The sequence below is a fragment of the Melozone crissalis genome, unplaced genomic scaffold (assembly GCF_028551555.1).
Source record: "Melozone crissalis strain CALT ecotype California unplaced genomic scaffold, PUWL_Pcris_2 ptg000042l_1, whole genome shotgun sequence".
Lineage (NCBI taxonomy): Eukaryota > Metazoa > Chordata > Aves > Passeriformes > Passerellidae > Melozone > Melozone crissalis.
In genome coordinates, this window is record NW_026535820.1 from 17,431,639 (window position 1) to 17,446,235 (window position 14,597).

At 36.6% G+C, this 14,597-nt stretch overlaps 1 protein-coding gene across 1 annotated transcript in view; it reads right to left on the reverse strand.

Moving 5' to 3' along the window:
- Positions 1 to 791: 791 nt before the first annotated feature.
- Positions 792 to 14,597, reverse strand: part of RBBP8 (RB binding protein 8, endonuclease) — a 34,207-nt gene continuing 20,401 nt past the window's right edge. The window contains exons 10-19 of the mRNA XM_054284893.1: positions 14,186 to 14,313; positions 12,375 to 13,260; positions 12,163 to 12,289; positions 10,204 to 10,304; positions 9,701 to 9,815; positions 8,648 to 8,800; positions 7,967 to 8,036; positions 6,909 to 7,005; positions 3,186 to 3,327; positions 792 to 1,339 (exon numbers count right to left, since the gene is read on the reverse strand). Of these exons, the coding sequence (XP_054140868.1) occupies positions 1,242 to 1,339; positions 3,186 to 3,327; positions 6,909 to 7,005; positions 7,967 to 8,036; positions 8,648 to 8,800; positions 9,701 to 9,815; positions 10,204 to 10,304; positions 12,163 to 12,289; positions 12,375 to 13,260; positions 14,186 to 14,313 (1,917 nt within the window). The 3' untranslated portion in view covers positions 792 to 1,241. The remainder of the gene's footprint in view (positions 1,340 to 3,185; positions 3,328 to 6,908; positions 7,006 to 7,966; positions 8,037 to 8,647; positions 8,801 to 9,700; positions 9,816 to 10,203; positions 10,305 to 12,162; positions 12,290 to 12,374; positions 13,261 to 14,185; positions 14,314 to 14,597) is intronic.

The following is a 14,597-nucleotide window of genomic DNA, read 5'->3' on the forward strand; positions in this document are numbered from 1 at the left end:
TCACATTTGTTTTAGTTTTCTTCTTGGACCTATGCTACAACTTCTCCACCAGCAGAACCTGCCACCATTCCTATATAAAAATAGCTGAATTTAAATAGTCCTATCCATCAAGATTTTAAATATATTTTTATACCTATACATAAAGTATAAGAATAGAAATTACAGATCCCTTTTTTTATATATATACAGATAAACCCCCAGATGTATGTATACTTTCTATTCTTTTATTTTTACTTCAGGCATTTCAACAGTTGCTTGCTTGATGATCTCTTTTAAAAAGAGTTTTCTCAGTGCTTGAACCTAACTCTGATTGTAGCTTCTTTATTCCTAGGGATCTTATGGTGATCTTTGGCTTGCCTACCTATGTAGGTACTACCCTGCCTCTGTGATACTGTATGATCTTACTTTCCCAATGCAAGTATGGAAATATATCACCTCCTACAAAAGATTAATTTAAATTATCCCTGGATAATAATTTGTAACCTAGGTGATGACTACTGCTGTCCACTAGGAGAACTCTGGGCAGAGCTGTCACCCAGATTTAGAAATAATAATGCTTATCTCTACCAATAAATGAGACACATATCTGCAAAGAGATTTCAAGGAAAAAATAAAAGGAATATTGGACATTCTAATTTAAACACTGAGGAAAACATGGTGCTATACATTTAACACCAGAACTGAAGAAAGACACTTAGACTTCCTGGTTTTCACACTCCCAAAGTATGAACAGTAGACACATTTCGTATTTAATGCAGCTTTATTCCAAATAGATACAACCATTATTGCAATAAGAGAAAAGAAATACAAGAAAATCCGGAGCAAAATAAAAGCACCCTAGAAAATTGTCATTTCTGTTCCCATTAACAGACATTACTCTTGCAAGAACAACTGATTTCAGTGACTTCAAAGCAGTTATTCACTGACACAAAGTTCAGACAGGAATTGCTGGAATTTCAGCTGCTGGCCTTAAAGAAAAAAAAAAAAGTAGGAGACTTCTCTGGCAGGTGCAAAAACAATACAAAATGTATTAACACAATATGAAACACACATACATTAAATAGTTTTGTCTCCTGGTACATCAGACTTGCAAACGAATTTTATAAAATTTACATATTCAATTAAACAATTTATCTATCATTGTGGAAAACACAGTTCTTTATTTCAAGTTTATATTAACTATAAATATCTACGGACAGGAGAGATCCACTTCAGGCAGGCACTCCTCACTTCCCCATCCTTTATGTCTTCTGCTCTTTGCCTTTTGGAGAAAACATCACAGCGTAAGGCTGCCGCCTCTTTGGACGTTGACAGGGAGCAAGGTCCTCTTTAATGTACCCTTAAAAAGAATAAACCTGGGGTAAGAAATACTATACAAAAACAGGAATAACTTTAGCTTTAATGTGTGTTTAGCCTCAAAAAATGACTTGTAACTTTTTTTTTCTTTTTGGGGAACTTTGGGGTTCTGACTTCACATAAAAGTTTGGAGATCCCAGTGTGCAAATATCATTCATTAAAATACACAGCAGCTTTCTAGTAATGCTAGAAAGTTTGACTGCACAGTAATGCCATACAGACAGTTAACAGTGAAGAACAGACTGGAAACTATGAATTGTTCATCTATTCAAAACAAAACTGCACTTGTCATTTTCTTTTACCAAGGATTTTACTTAAGAGTAACAAAGTATGCAAGAACTGCTAATTCAGTTCACTAACAAAAATCACTTTTGAAAATGTAAATCCTAGTCATACAGAGGAAACTTCAGGCACATATATAAACAGTACCTCCCTCTGTTTTAAGAGCACCCAGATTTATAAAGACTGGAAAAAGCTGAACATGAGCCTATGGATCAAACACACCGTGAAAGCTCTCTGATAAGAGAAGTGGATAGAAAATTTCTATAACATACTCAACTTAGCTAACACTGACAGTGAACAGACATTTTGTGCAAGTCAGTTTCAGCACCTGGCTTTTGTCAATTCCTTACTGTTGATCAGCAACAATGCCCACCAAAATGAGAGTAGGAGATTTCTACTTCATAGTTGGAAATTCTGTCTATGTAACTCAGTTATTTAAAAAAACCAAAACAACACAAACAGACAGTTCAAGATACCAATAAGGAGTAGAAAATACCTATGTTGTACCCCACTACACCAGAGTGGCAAGAGCAATTGCTCATCATGGGAACTCCCTCGTGTTTCAATTCTCTTGCTGCACTGCTATAAAATTATTTCCTTTTCCAAGGGAGGGTTGATCTAAAGTCTGCCTCTGATATGCTGTTGAGAACCATCAACATCTGAACAGCTCTTCCTCCAGAAGAACAAGGAGACAGCCAAGAAGCTAATTTTTAATGAGGCTGCAAGCAGATTCCAAATGGGTAGTAACAAGTTACATGGTCCATAAAAATCAAGGCTCCCTGTTGTGAAAGATTAAGGATGACACTGCAACACTATCACACAACACACATACACAACTCTGGCTACATTTTCCTACGCCTGACCTGACACTGTTACAAGAACAGATAAAAGCAAAGATTAATGTTTCACAGCCAATGCACAAGTAAATATATAAATGGAACTCAGAGAGTTCCTGTGGGCCTGCTCACCCCAGCACTTCACCACTTCTGAAGAATTGTACCTAGAGTACACTACAAACTCACTGTGTTTTAACATAATTTGTAGAACCTCATTTTTACACCAGGCTCTAAGATTTTGAAAAATTATTTAGAAAGAACAAACTTCTATGTGAAGATCAGTTAAAAAAAACCCCAAAACCAAACACCACATCTTTTCATTGTCACTAGCAAGCAGGGTATATGTATGAAAAACTGTTTAACTACACCTTACCTGCAACATTTCCATTCTTACCTGGTATTGTGAAACTCTAAAAACACTGACAATGGACATCAATAGTGCTGCCTGTCTCTCCTGAGTAAGTACAATCTCTTGGCCTTTCACTCTGAAAATCCAATTCTTGCTTATGGTCAAAATATAGAGTTTAAGTTCTGTGAAAATCCCAATTATTTCCCAATGCCTTCTCTAAGAAAATCTCCCTATATTCCTTTCTAGTAGTACAGGAACTGCTAATGCCAGACAATGGTGGATAATTTCAGGGGAGAGGAAAAAAAAAAAAAAAAAAAAAGAGCAGCTTTAAAAGTACTTTTCAAGATTTTTTTGGTACAAACCTCTTTCCACACAGGTTTGGGTGGAAGGAAATCCAACCTCCCAGAAATTTTCAGGAGTATTTGGAGGAATGTAGCGAAATCTATGTCTTGAACAGGAAGCGAGTTTCTTCTCTCTCTCTTCTTCTGGAATGTCTGCATAATACTGAATGTAAGCAGGGGGAAAAATCCCAGTTAACAAATTCATACATAATAGAAACTGCTTTACACAATTGACATTATCAATCACTGTGTTTATTAACACAGTTATCTAAAAACAATGGTGAGGACAGCTAGAGTAGAGATTTGTTATCCAAGTGACAAACACCTGGCAATTATCCTAAAAGCTCACTGAATTTACAGACTAAGTATAACAAATTTATTCTGGCAAATCTGTTAACCTTCTATCTTTTAACATACCATAACAAGGTTGAGGTATGTGTACAATTACTTATGTCAACAGTCTACTGTCTGATTTTACAAAGCTAAGTAGCACAGGTGTTGAAAGAGATTGGAATTTTGAAATTTATTATGTGTCAGCTTGCATCTAGAAATAAAATTAAAAAAGGAAAAAAACCCACTACACACCCCATGCTGCAGAATTGTTTCCAGTATCCAGATTTACAGTAGTAACAGCAAACTTAAGTCAAAATGTTTCCTACTTACTTAGCCTCAAATTAGAAGTAAATAAAGAGTTAGTTTAAATAGCTGACTGACACTGGGACTCCAGAAATTATCTGTCAGCTGAGCATTCTCTACAGTAAATTGGCTACACTCTTTCACCCCTGTCAGCTGTACTGGGGGCTGCAGTGAGAAAAGTATATACTCCCTCCAAACCTTTTTGCTGGGTGTTTCCCTGAGTAGCATCATAGAAAGGTAGAGTATATTTTTTTCCATGCAGTTTTCTCTGTTTTAATTCTAGTTGTAATTCTAGTTGTATTTCCTAAAAATACAAATCTGGACCTTAGAGCACATAGAGGGTCAAAATATTTTAAAAGTGAACGCACTGCTTGATTCAACTGGTAAGTCAACAGTCAGAGCCACACAAGAAACCTGACCTTTGTGAAAACAGTAAAACAATTCTACTGAAATGTCAGTCTTGCAATTCAAAAAGGCAAATTAAAGTTTATAACTCATTCAATCAGATGGAAAGTGACCTAGACTGGGGAACTCAGGAAGAGAACAGGATACCTCTATCAAAAGAAATTATTTCATGCTCTCAGCTACTGGCATGATTTCAGAAAACCTACTTGGAATTGTAAAGTATGCTCATTCAATTTTTACTGACAAAAGTTAAGAACGAGGTGTTAAGTCAACAAAATTAACTATAAGAATTCTAGAGTGTCTGTATAAGACAAATATAGCTGAGTTTTACTTAGGGATAATTAGCAGTGCTCCTTATTTTGTCCTGTAAATAGCCTGAAATTTTAGAAATTAATCTACTAAAAGTTGTTGGTGTGTTGCATTTTTTAAAATTAAACAATCATGATAAGTAAGGCATAATTACAGATCCAACAATGAAAAGTACAGTACAGTTTAGTGGGAACAGAAAATAAGAACAATCAAAAATCAAGATAAGCATGTTTAAAAAATAAATTAGAAAGAAACTTCTTCTTTGGTTTCTTTAGGAATCTATTAGGGTTGACAGAGAATGAGATTTATGTAAGTCAGCTAAACCGCAAAAAGAACTCTCAGCTGTTTTCTGGTCTGATCTCACTGTCCATAGCATTTTTAATCCACACAAAACATTCAAGCCAGGCTTTTCCAAGTGTGAAGATACTGCAATCTCATCCTGTCTTCCCTGTAAAAGAATTGTTTATAGAACTCTACAATTTGCAGTTTCAGAAAGCGAGCAAACCCTAAAAATGTTCCTCCCATTAGTTTAGCAAAAATTTGCAGAATAATTCCTGTAATCTAAATGCATGTAAAAATGCATCTGAGTGATCCTCCTACTCACCTAAGTGTAGCTACACTTAACAACCACACTAACAAATGTTACTTTTACAAGCTACCTGTAACTTCTGCCTACAGTCCTTCTCTGATAGCATCACAAGGTCATAAAAAACCAAAACAAGACTTACCAAAAGTTCTACACTGTAAAGTGAATGAGATGCTTCCACAAAGCTTTAAGATAAAGCTTATAAAGGACTTTATTATCAGCCTGCTGTGGCATGTGCAGAAGTTAAATCCCAGGTCCTCTCAGAGTGACAGTAACTAACCCCACTGGCATGACTTGCAGTACAGGGCCAGAATCAATTTACTGATCTCTCTCCACTCCCTAAATATTCCCTTAGACTGTGGCAGCTTTTCAAACCCATATGGCTAATCAGCAAGCCAAGACTTTTCTAAAGCATCATTTATACTTTATCCAATACTCCCTTCTCTCACAGGCATTTAATTCAAAGCTAGTTTTATTATTGTGCAATGACACAGCCAAGCATTCCACACATTCCAAGACATTAATCTTGAATGGTGTAGACTTAAAAAAAAGCCCCCAAAAGCCAAAACCAACAACAAACCCAAACTTTCCTAGCATTTAATGTAGAAACCTACTGTTACAAAACTGGAGCTGTGAATGTTTCCAGACACTATAGTTATCACTCCAATTTGACAGAAAGTAACACAAATTGGATTAAGAGAAGGAAGATCTCTAGCTTACAGAAACAGGAAATTAAAATGCTTAACACATGGCTCTGGAACCATGAAACAGACTGAGAGTTGGGGGTTGTTTTGTTTTCTTCCAAACTCTTTAAATCAAACATATTTTTTAAATGGTATTTATAGTTGACTGTAAAAATTAAGTATTTGTATTTAGGGAGTTTCACCAATATTTTTCAGAAAATATTTTCATTAAAAACATACTCTAATTAATTTCTTCATCTAAGTAAATGGGACTTGACTATAAAGTGAATAGCAGGAGAATCTCTGAAAAATGTTAGTTCTAGATACATGTGGAAATTAAGTGGAAAGATTCCAGAAAATCCATCATTGTTCAGTCATTAATCCACACTTCTACTGAGTCATCATTTATGAGCTCATAACTCTGTTAATGGCTAAATAAAATATGTTCTTATTACACATGTAATTACGTCAATATTTTATCTCTACACCAAGTATCTGAAAGCAGCTTAGTAAATGAAAGGAGAAAAAAAATGTGCAATGTGAAATCAAAAATTTTATACTTTTTAACAAGTATTTTAAACAAGTAACTTTAAACACTTTTGCATGCATTTGCATAAATATACACATTGTCTCCTATGCTGGTGTAATTACCTGAAAAAATTAACCCAGAAAAGAAAGAAAAAATCAACCAAAACGAGATCTGTCTATAGATAGACGTATAAAGGTACAATAGGATACAGAACTGACTTATTCCAGCACCCATAAAGTTCAGTAGAGCTTTTGAGCTAAAGTATGGAAACCTGTAATAGCTCTTTGAACTACTAAGGTATTTTTTATTAACAGTAATTGTACTGCAACCATGATGTAAGAAGCTCTTCTGTCATGCAGATACACACAAAAAAATGAAACCCAAGTCTTTCCATGCTATATGTGGTTACTGCAATAAAAACAAACAAACCACCTGCAAATTTGGTTATCCAGCTTTGGTAAACACTTACTTCCCAGCTACTGTAGGTTATGATGATGATGCAACCAGATTAACAATTAAAAACAGCACTTCAGCACTTAAGATACTGTCTGGAGTTAGAAGAATGGAAGACTGACAAATTTTAAAGCACTACTTACTATTTCACATTCCTTACAAGTGTGGCCAAGTAATTTCCTTCTTTCGTCTTTTTTCCGAATAACCTCAATATGAGGAAAATCTAACACAGTATTCTTTCTGAAAAACAAAAATGTTTTCACATAATAGTACTTTTATTTCTTCCACATGACTGGAATTTTCAAACTTTTTACAACACAATGATAGACAGACAAGTTAAAAAATAATTCAGAAAATGTCTACAAAACCCAAATCATACTGCCTTTCATAGTTGAACTGGGCAATTTCTATAAATAAAACAGTTTTCAAACATAATATGAACTTTTACATAACCAGAGATGTGTGTCTCATTATTATGGCTTTTCATAGTGTAACAGTAATTCCTATATAGAAATTACTCAAATAGAGATCTTCTATAGAATCTTTTTGTCCAAGACAGAGTTGTGCTTGCAATGATTTCCATGAGAGGAACTTATGTTGGGGTTCAAGATCAGTAGTTTCTTTTCAACTTAACTGCTTTCAAAACAGTAAACAAGTTTTCCTCCACAAAGAAAACATGCACTGAGATAAAATATAAGTTAACTGAAGGGCTTGGTGTCATTACAAAAGGAAGACTCAGACTTCTAATTATGATTATACTGGAAGGCAACAGAGGAGGCACTAAGAGGTGCAGTTGTTGAAAACTATTCATTTATTGCCTAGAGAGCAAGGGGTAAAAAAAACAGAGAAGGAAAAGTTTTCATTTGTACAAGCAGCCCACAGGTCCTTGGCTCATAAATTCAGGCATGACCACACACCTGCGAGAAGCCACACAGATTACAAAACACTGCATTCACTAAAATTATAAAAAGCAGAAGAGGCAATCCCTTCTCTTCAGCAAATGTAATAGGCATTTCAACATTTTTTTCCCTTACCCCAGTTTTTATCTAAAGTCTTTTATCTGATGTAGTAGATCTACTTCTGCATCTTCTGCAACTGCTAGGCTGTTACACACAAACACATTTATTTTATGGAGGATCAAGTTTCCTATAGGGAAGATACAAAGAGCCTTAAAATGCCCATAGAGAACAAACTAAATTACCTCTCATCACTTTTGTAATAAGGCTCCACAAAAGCTTTCTGCTTGGCTTTATCTTGTTTATCCTCATGTTCTGTAAACAGACATGCAAAATGAAATATAAGGTTAACAGACTGCCTGCAGAAACTTCTGTAAAATTATTAATTAACTTTTAAGAAATACAAAAATGCCATGTACAGTTCAGTCTGAGACGACAGATTCAAATAGATACAAAAAATAATACAGAATTGCTAGAACCATCAATCAAAAAGCATTACTGGAGCAGAAGGAAAGCAGCAGTGACACAAGCAAAAAAGAGAAGAACATCAAAGGAAAGGCTGCTTAAAATACAACATACTGTAAAATCTTCCACAGAACCTAGAATAGTGAGAAGAAAGGAAGTAAATAACTGTAGCCAAAACCTGGTGTTTCTTTTAAGAGTCAATTTAATGTTCTGCTGCTGTGCCAACTTCCACTATACATTCCACATTTGTGTGGTGATAAATGAACTACCAAAAAAAACAAAAAAAGAAATTCATATTGCCTTATGTTTTGTCCTTAAAAGTAATCAACTCTACCACAAACTGATGCAAAAAGAACTGGTGGTTAATTTGGCATATTTGTTCCTAAAGAACAGAGTCTGATTTCAAATCAACTCTTGTAGTTTAAGTAAGCTAATAAAGACAAAACCAAATTATATCCCACTCTTTAGTTTCTTGCTTGCTGCTGTTCTTCCCTTATCCTGCTCTTCATCATGAAGAGTTTCTCTTTCATCACATGCAGGAGCACTGTCTTCTGGTAGGCAGGATTCATATTCTTCATGGCTTGTCCGATCAAACATATCTGTTATTTCTCCTCCTGTTATTAAAATCACAAAGAACATCCAAATCAGTGTCTCAATGATTTTAGTCAAGAAACTGCATTTTGACTAAATGTGTATCAAAATAATTAACATTTACTTATTGCTCCAGTACCAATTAACTCAAAAACAGCTACACCTTAATTCTTGCTGCAACTTCTCTGTCAATCTTTCAAATGTGGCCAATGCTTATTTATTTTTCAGATACCTTGGATCCCATTTCTAAAATCTGATTAACTGCTAAAATCATTGTGAGGTACCTTTAACCTTAATACTGGATATGTGAAATTTTTGTTCTTGTAATTATGGACTTATCCAAGCAAAAGGAAATACTTTTTGTGGGTAGGAAATAGTCAGTGCCCTGCAGCCATGATTCACCACATACCATATGGTAAAAGTGATATAAACACATTTGGATTTATTTTAAACATACTAGTTCTATTTATATGTCATTAAAAATGAAATTAGTCTTCTCATACAAAGAATGAGGTGATTACATAGAAAACTTTTGAAGCTGTTCACTGCAGGTGAGATCAGAAGTGTTATGTGGTTAAGTATTTCATCCTTTAAGCACTGTAAAGGAATAGCTAGGTACTGGCTCTCTCAGCACAAATCCTGTCTTTTTTCTTAACCTAGGTTGAAAAAAAAAACACCTCAAAACCCACCACCAACTCTCTAGGAAACAGACTGACCCTGTGTAACCTATAAAAATTCATCACCAGTTTTTTACTGCAAATCATTTTCTACTATCTAGCCATATAGGAAAAAACCTGCCCTTTTACTCTTTCCTCCTCCTCTTCCTCAAAAAACCAACCAAACAAAAGAACTCCAACAAATCCCCAAACCCCCACCATACCACAAAAAAGCAAACTAAACTGAAGAGAAAAAAAAAGTCTTACGTGGACTGCCTTCCTGATTTTGCTGTTGACTTTTCATTTCTAATAGCACACTGTCACTAACATAAGTATAATCCATATCAACAACTTCCCCTCCAACTCTGGTCTGAGAACCGCCCTAGGGGAAAAAGAAGCAAACATGACAATTCCACCCAGAAGCAATTGGTCAGTCAGTGTCAATGCTGTGTATCAGAAATACTTTCAAAGCAGAAACTGGCTTCTTTTTGGACACTGATTTATTTCTTTCCTGCAGGTTACAGCCTCATTAGAATTCTTTCTCACAACCATTTGTCCACTTTCATACTGAGATTATTCCTGCTGAGTTTATGAAATACAACTAAACAGTGGACATGTTTTAGGATATCTGTAGCATGAACAATATCAAATGAGCCAAATTCTGAATTTTGTTACAAAGTGGGTTTGGTCTGCCCAGAACAATGTTCACAATACTGCTTTGCAGGCTTTTTCAATATCATAGAACATGCAGACTTATTATAAAAGTTCACCTTTGTATCAATCACAGTAATGTCCATTTTGTACTGCGAAAGATCAGCTCCTGGGTCTATGCTCCACTGGAAGTTTTCTAAAGAAGGTTTATCTTTCAGGTCTGTATGCACAGAATATGAGAAACAAAAGACAAATAATTAGAATGCAACTCTGCCAGAAGCATCTGATCTGCTGGCTGTCCTGTGTATGTGCTTTATGATGGCACTCAAGGTGATCTGGGGTCAGCCTGGGTCAGGCTGACAGGCTTGTAGCTCCCTGGATCCTCACTCCAGCCCTTCTTGTGCATGGGTGTCACATTTGCTCACCTCCAGTCAGATAGGACCTCCCTGGTTATCCAGGAGTGCTGATAAATTATGGAAAGTGGCTCGCTGAGCACTTCTGCCCACTGCCTCAGTACCCTCATGTGGATCCCATCTGGCCCCACAGACTTGTGTGTGTTTAAGTGGTGCAGGAAGTCACTGACAATTTCCCCTTGGAATATGGGGGCTTCAATCTGCTCCCTATTCCAGTCTTCCAGCTCAGGGGCTGGGTACCCTGAGAATTACTACTAAGGATTTAGGCAAAAATGCACTAAGTACCTCATTCTTTTCCTCATCCTTTGTTTCCCCCAAATCCAATAAAGCTCATTCTCCTTAGCCCTACTTTTGTTGTTGATGGATTTTCAGAAATACTTTTTATGGCAGTAGCCAGGTTAAGCTCTAACTAGACTTTGGCCATTCTTATTTTCATACTTTATATTTCATACTTTATATTCTTATTTTATGTGTAACTTCACAACATCCTTGTAGTTCTCCTGAAGCTGCCTGCTCCCTCTTCCAAAAGTCATAAACTCTTTATATCTGAGTTCTAGCCAATGCTCTCTGTTCACAGGCTGGCCTTCTTTCCCATCAGCTCACCTTGCAGCACATGGACAGCCTGCTCCTACACCTTTAAGATTTCCTTCTTCAAGAATTCCCACACTTCTTGGACTCCTCTGCCCTTCAGGACCACCTCCCAAGAGAGGACTACCACGTGATCTCCTAAACAGGCCAAAATCTGCCCTCCAAAAGTTCAAGGCAGCAGTTCTGCTATCTCCCACTAATTTCTCTGAGAATGGAAAACTATCATTTTGTGACTGTCATGCTCAAGATGGCCCCCAACCATCACTTTACCTACCAGTCCTTCTCTGCTTACAAACAACAGGTCCAGGAGGTGCCTTCCCTAGATGGGTCACTATTGAAGTTACATCAATGACAATTCAAGTGTCAGGTTTAAGCAAAGAGTACAAGTGTCTGGTCATTGCTCCAAAGATGCCTCTTGATTTAGCTTTGAGGGGAATATTTAGATTTCAAGCTACATGGCCACACCAACTATTGGCAAATATCTTTTAAATTCATAATGCAGTATTTCTAAATACAGTATGCAGTGTAACAGCTTGGCTGAGGAGTACAGAAGCTTTGATTCTACAATGCTAGTTCAAGAAGTTTTCCACCTGGGAGAACTTAAGAGGAAAGATACATGCTCTGGAAAGAATATATGACAGCCAGTGTTGATTATCAATGAAGATAGAAATTTCCTTACCAGACCATTAGGAATAAAAAAAATGACTTATGCTTACACTTGAGTAGTTTTGAAGTATTTGATATAGACAGTTTAAACTCAAACTTCATGAGATTTTATTATTACACTGTAATAAATAACAATGCTAAACAAACAGCAAAGAAGAAGATTCCTAGCCTGTCGAATGTACACCTGAATACCAATGATATTTTTATTATACAGTGGCAAAAGTATGCCAGGAAGACAGAGACTTGTACATGTTGGGGGTGATCTTGAGGAATCCCAAATAGAATGTGACTGAGTTAGAAGCAGAGCAAAGGATTAAAGTGGAAGAAAGGAAGACAGGAAAAATTCTATTCAATCTGAGCACAGGCTGAAGGGGTAGGCAGGCAGTAAAAGGAATATTTTCATCAAGTTACCTTGCTCATTTTGCTGTGCTTTACTTTTTGATAGTCTACAAGGGTTTGGCTGAAGTACAGATGCTGGTTCAGACTCTCCATGTCCTGTCCTTGTTTTCTTTCTACTGGGTACATGGCCACTGGCAACCTAACAACATATTGCAACTTTACTATTACCCAAAACTCAAATAAAATACTTCAAAGGAGAAGAAAAAAGAGTCAGAAAAGCATACCTTTACATCATCAAAAAGTTCCTCTGTCTCTGCAGAACTCGGCAGTGGTGCAAATTTGAAGGGGGGAACTTCTTCTTTCGTTGGGATCTGGTTTTTCCTGTCAGGGAATGCTCTTCCCAGCACTGCCTCTTGTACACAGGATTCCTCTTGTACATCTCTGCCAAACAAACAGCTCTCATTGTTGGCATTTGGAATGGATGATGAACCTTCAGGAATGGTCTTCCCTATGTGTGAAAAAATGTCATGCAGAGTCACTTGCTTCAGTCTGTTTTTATATGTCTCCTCACTTCCTTGTTTTTTCTCTTGCCCACGAACTCCAGAGAAGCGATCAGACAGATCCAAGGGCTTATCCCCTGTATGTTCCCCATTAACCTGCTGAACATCAGACCTAAAGGGCACAGAGGTCTCCTTGCTGAATGATGTTTTCTCACAGCTAACTCCATTATCATCTTCAGCTTTCTTTCTCTTAGCACACCTGCCTTCTAGCTGCTTCTGGTATACAAGCAGGACATCGCTCTTGATCACCTCATTTTTAGCTGTGCAGGTGTTTCCAGCACAGGTCACAGCCTCATTAGAATTCTTTCTCACAACCATTTGCCTATGGACAGAGGCCTGGCTGATAACAGAGTTGATTTCTGTCCCAAGATTCAGAGGTGCAACAAAAGCAACATCTTCAGATTTTGATCTACTTTTATGAGATCTGGAACTGGATGGATTGTTGAAGAGGTTGGTTTTGAGATGAGGCTTCAATCCCGAATCTAAAATACAAGGAGCATGAACTGTACTTGAGTTGTTCTTCATGGTGCTAGAAGCTCCAAAAACAGGGGAAGCTACCCGAGAATCCCAGTCATCACGTGGTGGAGTGTTATGAGATGGATCTGAAATACTGAATACAATGAAACATGAGAGATTTTTCTGGTGTACAGATGGAAGGAGAGAAAGTGATATTAAAAAAATATAACGTTTCCTATTGCTGATCTGCTTTAAAGCTGTGTGAGCTGCTAGTATTAACTGAAAATGGAAGGAAAAACAAAATGCTAGGGATAGGTACTGTTGCACTTGGAGCTATAGAAGGCAAACAAAATACAGATCTCATCCTTCACTTTGGTGTATGGTGTGAAATTCTGTTCCACATTCAACTGAGAACCAAGGACAGAGTTAAGTCTGCCTAAGTATCTCTTCTATCCAAGGACTCCCTATTTCTCAGTGCAATGAAAAGGAAGAAAGTGAGAATGGTTGCAACAGAAGTCTATTTATGTTCTTGTATACATCTTAAAACCACAGCAGATTCTCAAAGCTTCTGCAAGTGAAGGAAAAAACTGCAAGCTCCTTTCAGGTACTGTTTTTTGCCTGTCATCAACAAAACATAGATTCAAGACAACAAATAGGGCCAAAAAAAAAAATCAGTTTAGACTACAATATCCTGAGGAGAGTGGGAAGGGCAGCAGTCAATTGGCTTGACACCTAATCAGAGCAATAGGATCCTTCTTGCATTCCAGCTCTAGGCCCACTGTCCACAGGGTTATGGACTGTAGAAGATATCTTGCAATAATGAGAAGTTAGGAAAGAAGGGACTGTGTATACAAGAAGCCCAAAGAAGAAGTTTGTGAATTAAGTAAAAGCCTACAGTTTTGCATTCTATCAGTATCACTGCTTCTCATGTTATTTACTTGAAAGAAACCCCTCTGATACAAAATATTTGTTTCCATTTCTATACCTTTAAAGCAAAATGCTGCATGATTTGAAATTCTACAAACTTCTATAAGCCTACTTAAAACAATTATTACTATTATAACTGAGTGGAAACACACCCTAAATTGTTGTCATCATTTCTTGATTCAGAAGCTGGCAGTTTTCTTGAGTCTTCAGGCTGCATGGTCTCTGAGGCCTGGCTCATAACTGTATTAGTGAGGGGAAGATTCAGTACACTCTGGGACTCCTTGCAAGTGGTGAAGGAAAACAAAGAAAAGAAGTGTGAGAAGATATTGGAATTAAAATTAGAAATATGCTCAGTTGGCACATAAATATTCTGAAGACCAATTAAAATCAAAACATTCAAAACTCTGAAAAATCATGAAAGCTAAGAGATGAAATTTGGACCAGAAGCTTTAAAGAAATCTTATGGAAACTGAAAAAATTCATTCACATGCATGGACACAAAAATATTCTCCATACTATAATTTTCAAGGTAGTTACCAACCAAAACCATCAAATAATCTCACC